At 43.4% G+C, this 21,056-nt stretch overlaps 1 protein-coding gene across 1 annotated transcript in view; it reads left to right on the plus strand.

Moving 5' to 3' along the window:
* The first annotated feature begins 6,099 nt into the window (after nt 1-6,099).
* Nucleotides 6,100-21,056, plus strand: part of USF3 (upstream transcription factor family member 3) — a 47,124-nt gene continuing 32,167 nt past the window's right edge. Inside the window, exons 1-3 of the mRNA XM_045001032.1 lie at nt 6,100-6,214; nt 8,707-8,771; nt 16,642-16,670. Coding sequence (XP_044856967.1) covers nt 8,725-8,771; nt 16,642-16,670 — 76 coding nt within the window. The 5' untranslated portion in view covers nt 6,100-6,214; nt 8,707-8,724. The remainder of the gene's footprint in view (nt 6,215-8,706; nt 8,772-16,641; nt 16,671-21,056) is intronic.

The following is a 21,056-nucleotide window of genomic DNA, read 5'->3' on the forward strand; positions in this document are numbered from 1 at the left end:
TGTACAGATTTTTGAAGATGACATCCCTGACACAAAGGCCAAGGCCAAGACCATGTGAAATTTCAAGTCCCTGCTTCAAAGCATGGGGTGCTGGAGCTGTTCAAAAAAAAGTCTCAAAAATTTCTTTAACAACAAAACAATAAATATTTTTCCTAGCCTTGTTCTCTGACATGGCTAAACCATTTTGGCTGAAAAATTTCCAGAGGTAAAGAGCTGGCATGGAAAATTTCAGCCCAAACCATTTAGGCTTTTCAAAGTTGTAAGCCATTGATTCTCAAAGCCGGTCCGCCGCTTGTTCAGAGAAAAGCCCCTGGCGGGCCGGGATGGTTTGTTTACCTGTCGCGCCCGCAGGTTCGGCCAATCGCGGCTCCCACTGGCCGCGGTTTGCTGCTCCAGGCCAATGGGGACTGCAGGAAGCAGCACAGGCCGAGGGATGTGCTGGCCGCCCTTCCCGCAGCCCCCATTGGCCTGGAGCGGCGAACTGGGGCCAGTGGGAGCCGCAATCAGCCAAACTTGCAGACACGGCTGGTAAACAAACCGGCCCGGCCCCCTAGGGGCTTTAAATAACAAGCGGCAGACCGATTTTGAGAACCACTGTTGTAAGAAACTGAAAACATGGTCTTATGTTTGAAAGTGTGGGGCAACCTTAATAGCAGGCTGTGATACTATTCCTTTACTTTATTTCCACTATTTGCATCCGACGAAGTGGGTATTCACCCACGAAAGCTCATGCTGCAAAACGTCTGTTAGTCTGTAAGGTGCTGCAGGATTCTTTGCTGCTATTCCTTTAATATGGACCCAACCACAGAATTCTTAATAGAAAGTATTTAAATATTTTCAAAATGTAATTGTGCTGAGAGAGATTAAGTTCTCTCAAGAAATAGTCATGGGAATAGACAGTACCAAAGTGGGGAATGCAAAGCTTAGGCCATGTCTACACTACAAAGTTAAGTCGACTTCATGTAAGTTGACATCGAGCCGCCGATTTAAGCAAGTCAATCTTACGTGTCCACACTACGCTCATTGTGTCGGCAGAGTGCATCCTCACTAGCAGACATTGTATCGACGCATGGAGCTCTGCACTGTGGGTAGCCATCCCACACTGCACATAACGGAATGGAATTTTGAGTTGGGATTGCAATGCCTTATGGGACCAAAATGTTGGCACAGATGGTTATGGGAAATGGCGTTAGCCTCCCATGATGCACTTACCTCCCTCCCTCCCTGAAATCAGCATCAAACAAGCCAAGCCTTTTTCATGCTTTTTTTTCGTAATCCTGGGTTACCCATGCAGATGCCATATCATGATAAGCATGGACTCCACTCAGATGTACACTGTTGTTGTGAGCATTACAAACACCTTGTGCCTAATCCTGCAGTATTTACACAGCTAATACAGGAGCCGCTGCATGGAACAATGTGATGCCACGCAAGCAGCCCTGGTGGAAGACCTAGAGCAGAACAAATCACAGTTGCTGGCAACAGTCATGCATCACCTTGACATGGTTGAGCGCTGTTTTTGGGCCTTGGAAGCAAGCATTGACTGGTGGGACCGCATCATTATGCAACTATGGGATGATGAACAGTAGCTGTAGAATTTTCAAGTGCGTAAGGCCATTCTCCAGGACTTGTGTGAAGAGCTTTCCCCAGCCCTGAAGCGCAGCAATACTAAAATGAGAGCTGCTCTGACAGTGGAGAAGCAAGTGGCAGTAGCTCTGTGGAAGCTTCCAATGCCACACTTCTACCGGTCAGTGGGGCATCAATTTGGAGTGGGTAAATCTACCATGGGATCTGTTGTGATCCAAGTTTATAGGGCCATCAACAGACTTCTGCTAAGAAGAGTAGTGACCCTGGGCAACATGCAGGACATAGTGGATGGTTTTGCCATGATGGGGTTCCCTAATTGCAGTGGGGCGATAGACAGAACACACATCTCTATTGTAGCACCAGACCACCTTGCCAAAGAGTACAAAAACCAAAAGGAGTACTTCTCAATGGTGTTGCAAGCACTGGTGGATCACCAGCGCTGTTTCACTGACATCAACATGAGATGGTTGGGAAAAGTGCATGACGTGCGCATCCTTAGGGAAACAGGTCTGTGCAGAGAGCTACTAGCAGGGACTTTCTTTCCAGGCTGCAAAATAACCATTGGTGATGTTGAAATGCCAATTGTGATCCTTGGAGACCCAGCTTACCCCTGGCTCCCATGGCTCATGAAGCCATACACAGGCAGCCTGAACAGCAGTAAGGCCTGGTTCAGCCATAGGCTGAGCAAGTGCAGAATGGTGGTGGAATGTGCCTTTGGACGTTTAAAAGGTCACTGGCGTCGTTTGCTTACTAGGTTAGACGTCAATGAAAGCAATACCCCATTGTTGTTGCTGCCTGCTTTGTGCTCCATAATATCTGTGAAACAAAGGGAGAAAAGTTTCTGGTGGGGGGGAGGGGGCTGAGGCAGATAGTCTGGCAGCCAATTCTGAGCAGCCAGACTCCAGGGCAGTAAGAAGAGCACATCGAGGGGATCTGCATCTCTGTGAGGCTTTGAAAACGGGTTTACTCTGGCTCATTGCTGAATGTTGTTGTACCTTACCAAACTGTCCCCTCCAGTGCATTTCTCCCCTGTAAACTCTACCCCCACCAACCACTGTGTATTGAGCAAATAAAGAGCCTTTTCTACTCAATCCATTGTTTTATTATGCACACAAACACAGAGAGACAGCAAAGAAAAGTAAGATAACCGGGAGCAAAAGGGCTGATAAAACTGTGGGGGGAGAAACAAGGAAAGCTTGCTTACAGATGCACTGCAATAACAATCAAAGGTGTGGGAATGGGTACCTTCTGATCCTTGTATCCTTCCCTGGTGTTGAGTGCAAGGGATACCGAATTCCCCCACCTCCATGGGATGTTTGGGGGAGGAGGATGTAGAACTGGGTGATGATGGCAGCAGGTTCAGCATAGGCTGCAGAGGGATTCTAGCATCCAGCTGCCTTTCTTGAACCTCAACCAGATGCCACAACATGTCTGATTGCTCCTTCAAAATACACAGCATCTCTTCCTGCATGGCACGCTCTTGTTCCCTGCATGCTCTCCTGTCCTCCCTGTTCATGCCCATGTCCATTTTCTCAGACAGTGTGATCCTCTATGCTCTGAGCTCTGTCTTGTCACTCTTGTGTGCATTAACTCATTGAACATGTCCTCCTGAGTCTCCTTTTTCTGCCTTCTAATCTGGGAAGGTCTCTGTCTCAGTGTGGAGGATGTGCCGGCGGACAAGGTTTCAGCTGCAAGGAATACAAAGCGCAAGGGTAGCATTGACAGTGTTTCTGGCAAGGTTAATTCTTTTTATTTAAAAAATCAAAACACTCCTCAGTACACCTCACTGCAAGCCACAACATAATCACAACTGCTGGCTGTTGCAAGAGATGGTTTGCTGCTCCAGCCATGGTGAGTAAGGCCATGAGGCATGGCCAAGAGGTCTTGTGCAGACATCCTTGGGATCACAGGTTGGAACTTTAGAGAAGCCTCCTTGCCCCTAGCAACGTGGATGGTCCTTGAGGACAGGCACCAGTGTAAAGCCTCCCCCAAATAGTTTGTTTTTTACAAAAGCGGCACCGAGTTTGGGGGGAAGGGAGACAAAGAGGAAGCCGCCACCCCCACTCACCCCCTTTCTTTTTTTTTTCAGTGCGGCTTGCAATGCACGGTGTTCTCTTCCAACCACAACCACAGCATTTTTGGGAAAGCGTGGTTGTGTGACCCAGATTTCACCAAACGGGGCGGATTACTGGTTGAATTGTTTGCAGTTTAAGGGCTAGCATTCAAAACTTCCCTCGTTTCCCATAGGTGATCCTATGCAATATCACTCTCCTGAGGGTAACAGAGGCAACAGGGGAGCAGATGCTCAAGCATGTCCTTATGCTGCAATGCTGTGTGCTGCAATGATGCCAGCTGAGTTAATACTGGAGTGGCGCGGGAGAGTGTCCCCACCATGGTGGACGAAATAAGGCAGCCCTTCCAAGAAACCTTCTGCAAAGGATTGCAGAGTACCTCCATGAAAGGTTCCTAGCGTTCTCCAGGGAGGATTCCAGGGCCATCCCCAGGCACGTAAACAGTCTTTTTCAGCGAGCATCCTCAGCGTAGCTGGAGTGGCCACTGATACCCATGACATCTACTTTTTTGTTCAGATTAAATATAAAAAATAATAGCGTGTAACCCCTACAGTTTGATTGGAAATGTGGACTCACCAGAAATGCTTTCCCCTGCATCATGCTCCACTGCCAGCTGGTCCTGTGAAGGGATGGACTCAAGGGTTAAAACAGTTCTTGGCTGTCAGGGAGACTGGATCCTCCACTTGCCTGCCTCACATTCTTCTCCTCCTCCTCTTCCTCATCAACAATGTCCTCCTCGTTGTTGCTTGAGGACACCCTGGTATCCATGAAGCATGTTGGGGTAGTGGTGGCATCACCGCTGAGAATCGCATGCAGCGCCTCATAAAGTGGCATGTCTGTGGGGCAGAACCAAAACTATTGTCCGCCTCCTGTGTACCTCGCTAATGTGCAGTGGAGTTGAAAGCGCTCTCCAGAGCGGTCACAGTGGAGCACTGTGAGACATCTCCTGGAGACCAATTCATTCATATTACGCAATGCAGTGTTTACACTGTCCTCATGTCAACCCATGGATGTCAAATCAAGTGCTACGCCTCTCGTGGAGGTGGAGTACAGAAGTCGACTTTACAGCCACTTAGGTTGGCGGAAGGGACTCAGTAGTGTAGACATATACAGTATTAGATCGAGTTAACCAGGCTTATGCCGACCTAAATTTGTAGTGTAGACCAGGCCTTAGAAAAAACATTAATATTAGGGAAATACCCTCAGACTTCCAAACTCTTACTCTGTGTCTACACTGCAATAAACCATCTGCAGCTAGCTCATGTCAGCCGACTTGGGCTCACAGGTCTTGGACTGCAGGGCTATAAAATTGCTTTGTAGACGTTCAGGCTTGGGCTAGAGCCTAGGCTATAGGATCCTGTGAAAGGTAGGGTCTTGGAGCCGAGCCTTGGTTTCAGCCTGAGCCCAATTGTCTACACTGCAGGTTTATAGCCCTGCAGTCCAAGCCGTGCAAGCCAGAGTCATCTGACATGGGCCAGCCTCAGGTGTTTATATAATTAAAACACTTTTCAACTTCTGTGGAAGAATTTTAAAGCTGGGTGGATTCTTCTCAAATTATGGGCAGAATGTTCTCAAGAAGAATCTTGATGACAAGAAGAAATCATACAATGAATGGAGAAGGGGAAGCCAGAGGAGGTATTCAAAGAGGGTGCAACATGCTCAGATATTTGGGATAGGAAAGTCATTTGATGTCTATTTTAGATGGGCTGGAGTTGGGTAATGTATAATACCAATTGGGATATGGTGACACTGTGGAAACTTGATTTAGAGGTGATTAAGGATGCAATTTTATGAACCTCTGAGCACCATCAAGTCTGACTGAGGAGTTGAAGGTGTATGGAATTTTGCAGAATTGGATCTTAAGTATCTCCAACTAGACATGATCTCAGGGGTTTTTTTTTCCCCCTCCACAGGCTGGTGATATTCCCTGTATCCATCTCATGCTCAGGGAAGTGATGTTAGAGATGTACAACTTTCAGAGCTAGAATATATTTTTCTTGGTTGTCTTGATAAGTATAGGTCTCTTGTTCAGTCATCTATTTAGGACATAAGAGGCTTAGAGTCTGAACTTAATTTCTGTGTGCAGTAAATACAGTGCCTCTGTATCAGAGCAGTAGCCCTGTTAGTCTGTATCCACAAAAACAACGAGGAGTCCAGTGGCACCTTAAAGACTAACAGATTTATTTGGGCATAAGCTTTCGTGGCTAAAAAAAAAACCATTTCTTCAGATTTTTTTTTTTTTACAGTGCCTCTGTATGCCTTCCCTCAATTCTCTCATATATACAGTTCTAAACTTTGGCACTCTTTAGATGGCTGACTTTTAGACTCTATGCAATCTTCTTACTTGTAACATCAGTATCATCAAGGTCAAGTTACAGAAACTTCAAACATTGCCTGGTGTCCAAATTTAATATAACTTTTTTTTCTCCTGTATAGTAACAAAAAAAGTTAAACATAAGAAGTCTGCCAGTGGAACCTGATGTGTCTGGATCAGAAACTGATGTGAGGTGAAGCTGGAGGAGTCTGAGAATTCATGTGAAGAATTCCAGCTACAGGTTGGTGGGTGAAAGGATGTTAGCACAACCTAAAGGTCTACTAGATACCATACCCAGTTGATAATATGAGATACCATGTTCTGGGCTTCACACATTGCTTTCTAAATCCATCTCAAATACCCTTTTGTAGCATGCTCCTTTCTCCTTTAGAGACCACTTTTTTGACTAATATAAAAAAGGAGCTGAAGCCCAACAAAAGAGTGTAAAGTAACCAAATATAGAGATAGAGGTCAGCAAGGTATTTAAGCATGTGCCAAATTCTGAAGCAGAGGGACTGTTCATCTACTTAAGTATCTTGCTCATTTGGGGCCATCATGCAGCAGGGAGTTTTCTCACCTACCAGGAAAATTACAAGATAAAAAGACAGTTAAAAGGTTGTTTTTCTTATTTTAAGTGAATTGATTTAAATAAATTTAGTTGACTTTTCAGTATTTTTTCAGTTGATGTTTTTGCATGTCCTTCTACTTGGTCAGTGCATACCTGTTTGGTGTTTCACTTTGATATCTAGTTTTTCACTTTATGAGTTTCCATGCTATAACCATATGTTGATTGAGACACGGAAACTTCAGAAGAGTTTAAATTAATTTAAATGTTTGCACATTACAACCTATTCACTAGGTACTGGAAGCTAACTGATAGCTAAGAATTATTTTAATTAATGTCAGTATTGATTAATAATGTAGTTTTGAATACATTTTGACATCTCCACTTCATTTACAGGTCACTGGAAACATCCCTTCATACAAACACAGTAACATACATAAAACATATTTAAATTTTTAGGATAAAGAACGTTACAAAAAATTCTGTAAGAAATAATCTTCCTGCTGTCATCTACAGCACATTCCACATTATGTACAATCTCTAAAACAAACGGGTCAGCAACCTATGGCACGCGTGCCAAAGACAGCACACGAGCCGATTTTTAATGGCACACTGCTGCAGCGGGCTAAGCGGGCCGGTGGCGTAAGATCAACATTTTAATTTAATTGAAGCTTCTTAAACATTTTGAAAACCTTGTTTCTTTTACAATACAATACTAGTTTAGTTATATAATATATAGACTAATAGAGAGAGACCTTCTAAAAAACATTAAAATGTATTACCAGCACATGAAACCTTAAATTAAAGTGAATAAATGAAGACTCGGCACACCATTTCTGAAAGGTTGCTGACCCCTGCTCTAAAAATCTTTTCTCTCCATAATGGCGCGCGCGCACACACACACACACACATATATATATATATATGCATGTGCGCCATTATGGAGAGGAAAGAGAGATTGTATATAATGTATATAAATAAAATAGCCATCATTGGCATAACTTCATCTTCAAATTCACGTAACCATACTATCATGTCGCCTTAACATTTTTAATGGTCTTAGTACAAACTGCACAGCTTGTATTCACTCTTTGGAAAGGTTATATGTAAAGTCATGTTGTGCATTGGGAAATGTAGTCATATTTTAACTTTGTTTTTACTGACTTTGATGTTTTTGAGAACATGGTATACTATTTGTAGCAACCTTAACTGTATACTGATGTAGGGTTTGTTTTTTTTGTCTAATTATACTAGGGCTCAGCTCTGTATATTTGCCACAGTAATGCCCAAAAGGAGTCTGATACTTAGTTAGTAGACTAAACCAAGAAACATTGATAAAAGTGCTTTTATATATCATCTGTACAAAAACAAGAGCTGACAAGAAAAACAACATTGCCACTGATATACTTTTTATTTAATAAAATATTCTCAACCTAGTTTGTTACTTTGCTCAGCAATTATTATTCGCTTTATTCAAAACTGGGAACTGTAGACATATTAGAATGAAAGACTGTCCAGTTTCATCATATCTTCTGTGTGTATCTCATGAAGAATTCAACACCCTCCCCCCAACAACGAAGCAGTGTAATTTTCATAGTTGCTTCTGGGGTTTTTTTTGTTTGTTTTTTAAAGCCACACTCCTCAGGGAATGGAAATTTGTTCAACACATATAGCAACAGTGCACTACAGGGACCACACTTACTCTTTTGATTTGCTCTTGCCTAAAGATGTGCTAAATCAAGGTGCTGAACTTCTTGGCTCATTCAAATAGATCTTGCACTTAGGCCTGGGCTACATTAGTTGGGGGGGTTCAAACTAAGATACGCAACTTCAGCTACGCTATTTGCATAGCTGAAGTCTAAGTATCTTAGTTCGACTTACCTGGCCGTCCTCACGGCGGCGAGTTGACTACCGCGGCGCCCCTGTCGACTGCGTTTACTCCTCCTGCCGAGGTGGAATACGGGCGTCAATTAGCGGATCGATTTATTGTGTCCAGACGAGACGCGATAAATCGATCCCCAATACATCAAATACTAGCCGCCGATCCGGCGGGTAGTATAGACGTACCCTTATAGTTGAAACCTTAAAGATTGAGCTGACGCTTTCTTGTGCTAATACAGTTCTGGGGAGGTCTGTATTTGCTAATTCTTTTGCCCATTCCTCTTCAGGCCCTTCTCTCTGAAACCATGCCAGAGATGACCGAGAATGAGACTCCTATGAAGAAACAGCACCGGTAAGTATCTGTGGCCAATTGACTGGCACGTGTTGGCCAGCCGAAAACTCTATAGAGCCTCTGCTGTACTGCTAGACCATCTGTCCAAGGAAAACATACCTTGGCAACCTAAGTGAAGTCCTCTGATTATCTACAGGGCAGCAGACAGACAAAATCTTCTTTGAGTGATGTCTCTATGGCTACTCCACTGTAGGTGCAGCAGCACCCCCTGCACCTGGGGTTGGAGATCTTTGGCAGCATTGTCTGTTGAACCGCACATGTGCTCCTCCCCATCTTGCATGGTGAGCAGGATCTATATATAGGTCTGTGTGGTCCAACCACTCTCAGTTCTTTCTCAACCGCCTTTGGTCTGGGATGGAATCTGGAGCAGAGCCTTTCTGTCCTTTGAGTCTTTAGATAGTACCTTTACCTGTTTAGCTTAGTAATTAGTAGTTTCCTTTAATTGTCCCCTTCCCCTAAAGAAAAAAAAAATCTCCCTTGTTCTTCCCTCCCTATAAGTATTTAGCTTAGAATACGTCTTTCCCGCTGCCTGCCCTTCCCGACCAGGAAGCTCTTTCCCTTTGGACAAGTGGGTCCTAGAAATCATTGACAAAGAATACTGCATCCCTTTCCTATCTATCTCACCTGCCCACACCCTTCTCCGTCACTCTTCTGGGACCCTTCTCATGAACACCTTCCCTGAGAAGAAATAAACCACCTGCAAATGGGAGCCATAGAATCAGTCCCATCCCAACACAGAGGGAGGGGTTTTTATTCCCATTATTTTCTGATCCAAAAGAAATCCAGCAGACGGAGACCAATCCTAGACCTATGAAATCTCAACAAATTCATCAAACTGCAACAGTTCAAGATGATTACGCTATTCGTCATTATCCCAGCCCTGAAACAGGGGGACTGGTTCTCTGCCTTTCACATCACCAGATGGTTCCTCAGATTCATCATGGGGACCAATCATGACTAGTACAGGGTACTTCACTTTGGACTTTTTACAGCCCCCCTGAGTCGTCTTCAGAGTCCTTGCAGAAGTGGCAGCCTACCTATGAAAACAAGGCATTGTCATATTCCCATACTTAGATGACTGTCTCCTCAAGGCTTCATCCGAACCTGACCCAGTTCATGCTGTAGAGCAGACAACAAACCTTCTCTCAAATCTCTGCCTCCATATAAATATACAAAAATTGATGCTGTCAGCTGTACAACACCTGGAGTTTATTGGGGCATACTTGGATGTGATACTGGCCAGAGCTTTCCTCCCAGCTAACAGATTTTCAAGAGTAGTTGACCTTGTGTCCACAGTGAGAACCTGTCCCCAGATCTCTGCCAGGACATGTCTCCAGCTGCTCGGCTACATGGTAGCAGCCACATTTGTGGTAAAGCACGCCAGGTTGCATGTGTGCTGTCTCCAGGCGTGACTACGCACTGTCTATGTACCTCACAGGCACAGACTTCACAAATTCCTATCCAAGCGTTTCAAGGTCAATGGCTCACTACTCTGGTGGACACAATCCAAAAACGTCTGTGTCAGGGTTCCTTTCCTTCAACCAGCACCATCCCTGATACTAACAACTGATGCCTCCCTAATCGGTGGGGGAGCACACCTTCTCACCCATATAGAGCAGGGCAGGTGGTCCCTAGTGGAATCATCCTACACATCAATCTTCTAGAGCAACGGGTGGTCCCATAATGCCTGCTGGCATTTTCTACCACTGATCAGACATCACACTATATGAGATATGATGGACAATATCGCCTGCATGTTCTACATCACCAGACAAGGTGGAGCAAGGTCCAACTCCATGTGTTCAGAAGCCCTGAAATTATGGAAATGATGTATCCAACACAACATCAGCATTTCAGCTGCATACTTCCCTGGACATCAGAACACCTTGGCAGACTCATTGAGGAGGAGATTCTCCCAAGATGACAAATGGGAGCTAGATACAAAAACCCTACACCACATATTCAGCCACTGGGGATTCCCAACCATAGATCTCTTTGCCATACAGAAGAATATCAAATGCCCTCAATTCTGCTCAAGAGCAGGCCTACACCCTCAGGTACCTGTGAGATGCGTTCCTCATTACGTGGGATGCCGTGCTACTCTACGCCATCCCAACCATTCCCCTCTTGTTCAGAGTGCTTCACAAGATATAGGGGGACCGAGCCCAAGTCATCCTTATAGCTCCAACATGGCTATGTCCAATTTGGTATACTCACTATCATGCGAAGGAGGTATGTCCTCTGATTACTCTGTGACCAGCTCAGTGCCTCTCACAGGATGTGGGTCAAATCCTCCATCCCAATCCACATCCCCTATATCTGAAGGCATGAGTCCTCCATGGTTTCAGGATTCAGAGGTGACCTGTTCAGAGGCAGTAAAAGAGGTCCACTTGAATAGCACATGACACAACTCGACGCACTTACCTCCAAAAATGGACACGGTTCTGATCCTGGTGTACCACCAATCATGTCATGGCGATGAATATTCTTTTACTCATTCTGGACTATATTTTGGATCTTAAAAAAAATCAGGGTTATCCACAAGTTCCATTTGTGTACACATAGCCTCCATCACAACATTCCATCCCAATATAGACAGCCACTCTGTCTTCACCCACCCACTCATGAAGAGATTCTTGAAAGGTCTCCAAAACTTTTACCCTCACATATGAGATCACACCCCTGTTTGAGACCCTGGCCTCATCTAGCGCTGCCTCACCAGACTACTGTTCGAGCCCATGGCAACGTGCTCTTATATTCATCTATCCATGAAAACAGTATTTCTCATCACCATCAGATCGGCTCGACAGGTAGGAGAAATTGGCGTTCTCAGGACATACACCCAGTACACAGTTTTTCATAAAGACACGGTCACCTTATGTCTACATCCAAAATTCTTACCCAAGGTACCAACCTCCTTCCATTTAAATCAACCTATCCACCTTCCCTGCGTTTTGTCGAATCACATAGCAACACCTTGGATGTCAGGCAACCATTAGCTTTTCACCTGGATAGAACTAAATCTTTCACACAATAGCCATGCTTATTTCCTATCAGTGGTCGAAAGATAGAAAGGCCATATCCAAACAATGTCTTTCCAAGCAGATTTCCCAATGTATATGCTTTTTCAACCAACTACACAATCAACAGTCTCCTTCTGGAACTTGAGCACTTTCTACCCACTCTCTTTCCAACTCGATTGCCTTTCTCAACAATATCCTAATTATTGACATTTGAAAAGTGGCCACCTGGGCCTCCACAGACACTTTTAGCCATCACTGCGCAATTACTACTCAGCATCAGCTGCCCTGCTAGGACACATTGTCCTGTCATCTGCACTAAATGCCGCTCCGAAGCCCGAGGCTTCCAACTAGGAGCACTGCTTTACAGTCACCTATAGTGGAGCACCCATAGGGACATCGGAAGAAGAAGAAGAAGAAAAAGAGAGGGTTACTCACCCAGTGCAGTAATTGAGGTTCTTTGAGATGTGTGTCCCTAAGGGTGCTCCACTACCCGCCCTCCTCCCCTCTGCTTTGGAGCTGAAAGATAAGCTCTGCAGTCAAGAAGGAACTGAGAGCAGTTGGACTGCACAGCACTATATGTTGATTCCGTTTGTGGCACGAGATGGGCAGAAGCGCATATGTGGTCCAATGGGTACTGCTACCAAAGATCTCCGATCCCAGGCATAGGGGGCACTGCTGCACCTACAGTGGAGCAGCCATCGGGGGACACAGTTCAAGGAACCTCAGTTTCTGCACAGGGTGAGAGACCTTCTCTTTCTCACATATACTACCCTGCTAAGTATGCCCCAATTCTGGTCTAACGGTAGCTTCCTCTAGAGATAATAGGGGTAATTCAGTCTCTGTGGCCCATACAATTCTTGGTTTCTAGTCTAGGTCTGCCAATTAGTGCCATATGTGATGGTGGGTTTTGATGTGGAGTTAAGACCCATCAGACTCACATAAGGGACCACTAAATATCTATTAGATGGAAACAACTTTTTTAAATTACTGCTAAGCTAGGCTGGTTTCAAACTGTCAAAAGGTTCTGTAGGTCCTTAGCAATACACTGAGGTATCCAGTCCCCCAGTAAGTGCTAACCTTCAAGATTGAGGCTTATTTTTTGGAGAGAGAAGTTTATTAAATCAAATTCTGATCTCTTTGGAGCTTGCACATGCATGGTCTCCCACTCTGGGGACACAGGCAAAATCTCCCACATACTGCTTTGTCTACATCAAACACACTGTTGTGTTGAAGGGACAGCTTCCATTAACAAAAATACAAATAATAATACAGTAATAAAATAACTATTAATGCATTATCCACATTCACCTCTAATATCACTTCAACAATTATGATTATTCTAGGTTCCTCACACTAGCTTGAGAAGTGTGTGTGTGTGTGTGTGTATTATATATATGACTGTATATATATAAAACATTTAAAATTATGGTAGAAGGTAAAATTAAGGTTGCAAAGTCAGCATAGAAAAGCTAGGAAATTCCAGAATTCAGGTTAGCTGTATCACTTCAATTATGATGCTTTAGGATACAAGATAAAATTTTCAAATGTGCTTAAGTCCATTAAAAGTCAATAGTTTTTAGGGCACCTAAGTCATGTGGATGCTTTTGAAAATGTTAGCCCTAGTCTTTAATCACATAACTATACATTATTTTTTCCCTAAGAGTAGGCTTTGAACCCAGGACCCTCAGATCCACAACACAAGTCTCTTCCACATGAGACAGTGCTATAATGCTGAGTATTCATGTGTTCTGTTCCTGGCTCTTGGAAGCAGAATGTGTTCAGGATGTGGTAGAGGCAGCATATTGAAGCACATAATTTGGCACTGTCATTCAGAAAGGCATTGTGGCAAAACAAATCAGATTCAGGCCCAATGTATTAATTGCCTGGGTTCATTCCCTGCTGTGGCTGAAATTACCATGAACAACCTCTCTGCTATCTTATCCATGAAATGGGTGAAAGACAATTGCTTCACCTTGTGGTTCATAATTTAGGTTTTGAAATGCATAGAAATATTAAGAGCAGCCACTGGAGAAAGGAGGGACTAGAGATTGTGGTTTCCTGGTGTTACATTATTATTTACTTTATTATCATAGCACCTAGGCGCCCCAGACACATACCATGATCCCATTGTGCTAAGCACTATACAAACACAGAAAACAAGACAGTTTCTGCCCCAATGAGCTTACAATCTAAGTATAATACAAGAAAGAACAGGTGGCTGCAGGCAAACTGATGGGGGAATACAAGGAAACAATGAGACAGTGTACCAGCAGCCTAATTGTTGTCGAGTTTTTTGTAGGCATCATGGAAAAGGAATGTTTTAAGGAGAATATTGACTTAGTTTTGCAGATGTTTCAGGGAGTGCCTCCCAAGCCTGAGGGACAGCATTGGAGAAAGCAGGAAAGTACTTGTTTAACACGCGGGCAATGAAGACAGGCATCGTCCTTTTTGATATTTGAATGAGAGATGATAGGTGGGTTGGCGATAGGTAGAGAAGAGGCTTGAAAGTGAAGACAAATAGCTTATCTTTGACACAATAGAGAAGAGACGCAGAGAGAGGGGTGACATGGTCAAAGCAATGGGTTAGGAAACATGTCTTTGCAGCAGCATTCTAATAGATATGAGCAGGGCAAGATTGCATTTGTTAAAGTCAGAGAGAAGAATATTGCAGTAACTGAGATGAGAGCCTGGATGAGAGTTTTAGCAGTGTGGATGGATAGCGATATTATGCAGAAAGAATCTGCAAGACTTAGACATAGCCTGCATGTAAGGACCTAGAGAGAGTTCCAAGTTGAAGATGATACCCAGATTATGGGAGTCCATGACAAGCAGGGTGGTGGTGTTGTCCCCAGTGATCAAGAAAAGAGTAGTGGAGAGGACTTGGGGGAAAGATTAAGTGCACATTCCATAGGCTACAAGGTTTTGGGAGGGGGGCTGGGGAAGGGTGTGTGAGTTTCTCAAGTGCATAGCATTCTATCAGCTGTGGGAGAAGACATGACAGATCTGCTAAATGTGTGAGTGTCACACAAGATACAACATTTGGCAGGCTTGAGAATGTAATTCCCCAAGATGGAATTTCACCAGGTCATCAGTTTTATGTGTCATCTGAAAGAGAGCACCCATGAGGATCAGGTCTTGTGTTGTTCTCCTGCTGATTTCAGTGGGACCAGGAGCAGGCACTGGATTAGCTGATGGGATCATGTCAACAATGAGATTTGAGTAAAATCTGCAATTAAGCATTCATTTTCACTCTCCCAACAGAAAACTTATTTATTTGGTGGCAAAGGATATGGGAAAAGTTTTTCTTGTGTTAGGTCTTTGATTCGAGAAGGAGTCCTTATTCAGGAAGGGTGTTTAAACACATGCTTAAGTGCTTTCCTGAATTGAGGCCTTGGCCTACTTTAAGCTAGGCCACAGTCTGCTGCTGAATAAAAGTGAGTGTTGAGATCCATTGCATTTCTTCCCTCCTTGTCTCACAAGCAGCTGTGCTTCTTCAAGTATTTGTCCACATGGCTCCCACTCAAGGCGCACATGCACCTGTGCATGCAAGATTGGAATATTTTGGCCGGCAAGTGTCTGGGGCAGTGCATGCGCCCTGCATGGCCTTATGCCTCTAATCGAGGGCATACAGAGCAGAGTGAGTCTCAACTGCAACTTAGTTCCTTCTTACTGCCTATGACAGCAAGACAAGACAGGACAGGACACTGTCCAATTGCCACCCCATAGCTCTTCGTTACCTTTAGTATTAGTTCAATGTTAATTTTTCTGTATTTTTTCTAGCAGGTTGACAAGCCTGTCTTGCTTATGAGGCAGCTATTCCCTTAAATGATGGGAATATTAAATGTTTTATTTGCCTTCCAGACAAGTTTCAACATGCAGGCCTTTTTCAAAACACCCTTAGAAAGTCCAGGATGATTGTTTGAAATTATTTTTATTGGAGCGATCAATGAACGGTGTGTCTGATTCTGAAACCCTCCATCAAAAAAAAGCATCTACTACCTCCAAGCTGCACACAGCAAGTGCTCAGGCACGCTGATCCCATGAACCTCCTTTCCTGTTAATGTGGAGTCCTTTAATCTTGGTGAAGGAACTGAATGGTGTCTGGGCCCACTCTGCCCTTTGTGCCCTTGGGTAGGGGGCAAGAGGACATGCAGTGTTCAGGCATGGCCCTTACAGACATTGCTGGCCAAAAGAATCCAGTCTTGTGCACATAGGGCACATGTGCACCTAGAGTGGGAACCATGTGGACAAATATCGTAAAGGACTGCACTTACTGTAAAGTAAGTAACTTGTTCCTTTTCTGCCTTTTCCGTTAAGCTCTGGGAACAACAAAATACTTGTCTGTAGCATGGCTGTATGTACAAAAAATTAGCTGCACTAAACAGAGCACGTTTTCATGAGATGAGCTTTCCCACTGGTTAGAAATCTGTTTAGTTTTTATTTATATCATGATAGTGCCTAAAGACTCCAGTGAGCATCGGGGGCCCATTGTGATAGATTCTGTACAAACACACAGGAAGAAACCATTCCTGCCCCTATACATGTATAAATTGTACCAAATACACACAACACACATGTAGTATTGTACTCTAATCCATTTAGTTTGAACTGTCATGATCTTTTCTCAGAAATCATTAATATAATATATTCCTATACCAAGAACTACTTTACTGTGTTTTTATTTCTCTCTTCTCTATATTCTTTCTTGCCAAGAAAGCAGAATTTTGTATTAAATGTATTTTTTAACCATAACAATGAAATTGCCTTAAAACATAAAAGAAACAATTGTTTATGTGGAGGTTTTCCCTTTTATTTCACATAATTTCTTTTGCTCTCTTGTATTACAGAAAGAAAAACCGGGAGACACACAATGCAGGTAGGAACTACAGTGTTTTACTGTTCAGAGTTGAGCTGCACAGCTCTTTGAGTTCCTCAGCCCTGGTCTACACTACGGGGGGTGGATCGATCTAAGATACGCAACTTCAGCTACAAGAATAGAATAGCTGAAGTTGACATATCTTAGATCGACTAACCTCGTGTCCTCACGGCACGGGGTTGACTGCCACTGCACCCCCGTCGACTCCGCTTCCGCCTCTCGGCAGTGGTGGAGTTCCGGAGTCGACGGCAGAGCGATCGGGAATAGATTTATCATGTCTACAGTAGATGCGATAAATCGATCCCCGATAGACCAATCACTAACCACTGGTCTGGTGGGTAGTGAAGACCTGCCCTTACTCCAATCTGCTTGAAAGCATACAAGGACTGGTGCATTTGGAATGGAGAAACACTCCCATGAATGGATCTATTACATGAAAAGACTCCAGAGCCTCACATGGAACACCTGAAGCAGGGCTGCTTCATGGACAGCCGTAACCATCCTTTAGTTTGCTTAGACTATGGAAAACGTATAGAATAATAGAAATAATATCTTGGATAAACAGGAAAGGCCCTCTGAATATGACCCTTCACTCATGTCCCTTGTTCCTCCCAAACACCTCTGTGGACACCTTGGCTTTTCATTTCATTGCTAATAAACTCAGTGAATCAACAATTTCTATTCAGCTACAAAGGAAGATATAAGCAAAAGCAGATATTGCTTTTGTGTGAGTATATTTTTGGGAATAAACATATAAAGTATATGGAAATCAGGGGCAGGCATCTAACACATAGAATGCATTTTAACTTTTAGAGGCCTTGAGTTAAATATTTTGAGATGGGATTACGCCGCAGCATAAACTTCCATTGCATTCCGTTGAACATCACCAGTCCAGAAATCCTCCATAGAACCAATCTGTGCTTTGTGCAGATTTTCCCCGTCTCCTAACACATGCCCTTTCCTCTCTGTTGGTTCCTAGCTTAAGCAGTGTTTGGGAACTCTCAGCCATAGGACAGGGAGGGTCAGGTTACATTCAGAAAGGCGGATTTCAACCAACTCAGAGAAATAGTAGGCATGGTCCCATGGAAAGGCCAATTAGGAATAAAGGAGTCGAAGGGGGCTGGAAGTTCCTAAAAGATGTAATACAGTACTGGAGACTCAACAGCAAGGTATTCCAATGCTGAGGAAAGATAAGAAGAACCACAGGAGGCCAATGTGGCTGTACAAGGAGCTTTTTAGCTATCTAAAAACCAAACAGATACATACATTGAAGATAATAAGGTGATAAGTAACAGTCAGCATGGATTTATCAGCAATAAATCATGTCAAACTAACATAATAGCATTCTTTGATGGGTAACAAGCCTTGTGGATGGGGGGGAAGTGGTAGATGTGGTAAATCTTGACATTAGTAAAGCTTTTGATACTGTCTCGCATGACCTTCTCGTATTTGCCTAGTTTAACAACCTAAATGGAGTTACTATAAATGTGGGGGCATAACTGGTTGGAAAACCATTCCCAGAGAGTAGTTATTAGTGGATCACAGTCAAGGTCGAAGGGCATATTGTGGGGTCCTGCAGGGATCAGTTTTGAGTCCGGTTCTGTTCAATATCTTCATCAATGATTTAGATAATGGCAGAGAGAGTACACTTAACAAGTTTGCGGACGATACCAAGCTAGGATGGGATGCGAGTGCTTTGGAGGATAGGATTAAAATTCAAAATGATCTGGGCAACTGGAGAAATGGCCTCAAGTAAATAGGATGAAATTCAGTAAGAACAAATGCAAAGTACTCCAGTTAGGAAAGACCAATCAGTTGCTTGTATACAAAATGGGAAATGGCTACCTAGGAAGAAGTACTGCAGAAAGGGATCTGGGGTCATAGTGGATCACAAGCTAAATATGAGTCAACAGTGTAACACTGTTGCAAAAAAAGCAAACTTCTTTCTGGAATGTATTAGTAGGAGTATTGGTAAGCAAGACAAGAAATAATTTTTCTGCTCTACTCTGCACTAATTAGGCCTCAGCTAGAGTATTCTGTCTAGTTTGGGGCCTCACATTTCAGGAAAAATGTGGACAAATTGGAGAAAGTCCAGTAAAGAGAAACAAAAATGATTAAAGACGTAGGAAACATGACCTATAAGGGAAGATGGAAAAAGTTATTGTTGGGTTTTTTTAAGTCTGGAGAAGAGACCCGAGGGGGGACATAAGTTTTCAAGTACATAAAAGATTGTTACAAGGAGGAGGGAGAAAAATTGTTCTCTTTAGCCTCTGAAGATAGGATAAGAAGCAATGGGCTTAAATTGCAGCCAGCGCGGTTTAGGGTGGACATTAGGAAAAACTTTCTAACTGTCAGGGTAGTTAAGCACTGGAATAAATTGCCTAGGGAGGTTGTGAAACTCCATCATTGGAGATTTTTAAGAGCAGATTATACAAACATCTGTCAGGGATTGTCTAGATAATATTTAGTCCTGCCTTGAATGCTGGGGACTGGACTAGAAGACCTCTCAAGGTCCCTTCCAGTCCTATGATTCTATACAGAAAATGGAAAGAGGGGTATGTTACCAAGGAAATATACATGGGAATAGCACAAGCATGTAGGGATAAAATCAGGAAAGCCAAGGCAAAATTACAGCTGGCAAGGAATGTTTGAGATAACAAGAGGAGGTTATTCAAATAGGTCAGACAAAAAAGAAAGGTCAAGGATGGTGTGGGTCCACTGCTCAATTGAGAACATGAGCTGGTAACAAGATGATAGGAAAGCCGAGCTGCTCAATGCCTATTTTGCTTTAGTCTTCTCACAAAAGTAATGTGGTTGGATGCCTAGGGAAGTTACCATAGATGATAAAGGAGAAGGGATGCAGATGGGATAAGTAAAGAAGACCTCTGATGTCTTCTGACCAATTTGAATGAATTCACATCAGTAGTGCCGGATGCTATACACCTCATGGTATCTGAAGGAATTAGCTGAAGAGATTTCACAGCCACTGGCAATAATATTTGTAAACTGATGGATGACAGGAGAGGTCCCAAAAGACTGGAGAAGGGCTAACGTAATGCCCATCTTTAAAAGGGGGGGAAAGGAGGAGCTGGGGAACTATAGACTAGTCAGCCTGACTTCGATACCTGGGAAGCTGCTAGAGCAATGTATAAAACATTCAATTTGTGAATACCTGGAGGACAAAGGGGTGATCGCTAGCAGCCAGCATGGATTTACTAAGAACAAATCATTCCAAACCAGCTTGATTTCCTTCTTTGACAGAGTAACTGGTTTGGTGGATAGGGGGAATGCAGTGGACATAATATACCTGGACTTCAGCAAGGCTTTTGACACAGTCCCACATGACATTCTGATAGGTAAGCTGGAGAAATGTGGGCTTGGTGGAACTATCATTAAGTGGATACAAAATTGGTTAAACAACCACAAACAAAAGAGTAATTATTAATGGAATGATGTCAGATTGGAAAGTGGTCTCAAGTGGGGTTCCACAGGGAACTGTTCTGGGTCCAGTGCTGTTTAACATCTTTATTGATGATCTGGGTGTAGGAATAGAGAGCATATTGATCAAAGTTGCAGATGACACAAAGCTGGGGAGTAGGGGGTTGCCAACACTTTGGAGGCTAGAGCTAAAATTCCAATGGATCTTGATAAATTGGAGAACGGGGCTATTGAAAACAAAATGAAATTCAACAAAGACAAATGTAAATAAGGTGTTACACTTGGGGAAGAAAAAACAAATGTACAAATACAGAATGGGGGATAACTGGCTTGGCAGCAGCCCTGCTGAGAAGAATCTGAGAGTTGTGGTGGATCACAACCTCAGCATGAGTCAGCAATGCGATACTGTTGCAAAAAAAAAGCAAATGCAATTTTAGGTTGCATTAACAGGCATGTCATGCAAGTCATGGGAGGTGATAGTATCACTCTACTCAGCACTGGTTAGGCCTCAGCTGGAGTACTGTGTCCAATTTTGGTCAACAATGTATAGAAAGGATGTAGAGAAACTGGCCAGCAACAAAGATGATCAAAGGGATGGAACACAAGCCATATGAGCAAAGGCTGAAGGAACTGGGTCTGTTTAGTTTGGAAAAGAGGAGATTAAGAGGGGGACATGATTGTGGTCTTCAAATACTTGAAAGACTTTCATAAAAAAGATGAAGAAAAGTTTCTCTCTTGCTACAAAGGGCAGGACAGGAGGCAATGTGTTCAAACTACAGCAAAACAGATTTAGATTAAATCTCAGGAAAAAACTTCCTAACTGTAAGAACAGTAGGACAATGGAACAGGCTGCCTAGGGAGTTGTGGAAGCTCCTTCACTGGAAGTTTTCAAAAGGAGGCTGGATATCCATCTGTCTTGGATAGTTTAAATACAACAAATCCTGCATC

Source organism: Mauremys mutica, chromosome 1 (assembly GCF_020497125.1).
Source record: "Mauremys mutica isolate MM-2020 ecotype Southern chromosome 1, ASM2049712v1, whole genome shotgun sequence".
NCBI lineage: Eukaryota > Metazoa > Chordata > Testudines > Geoemydidae > Mauremys > Mauremys mutica.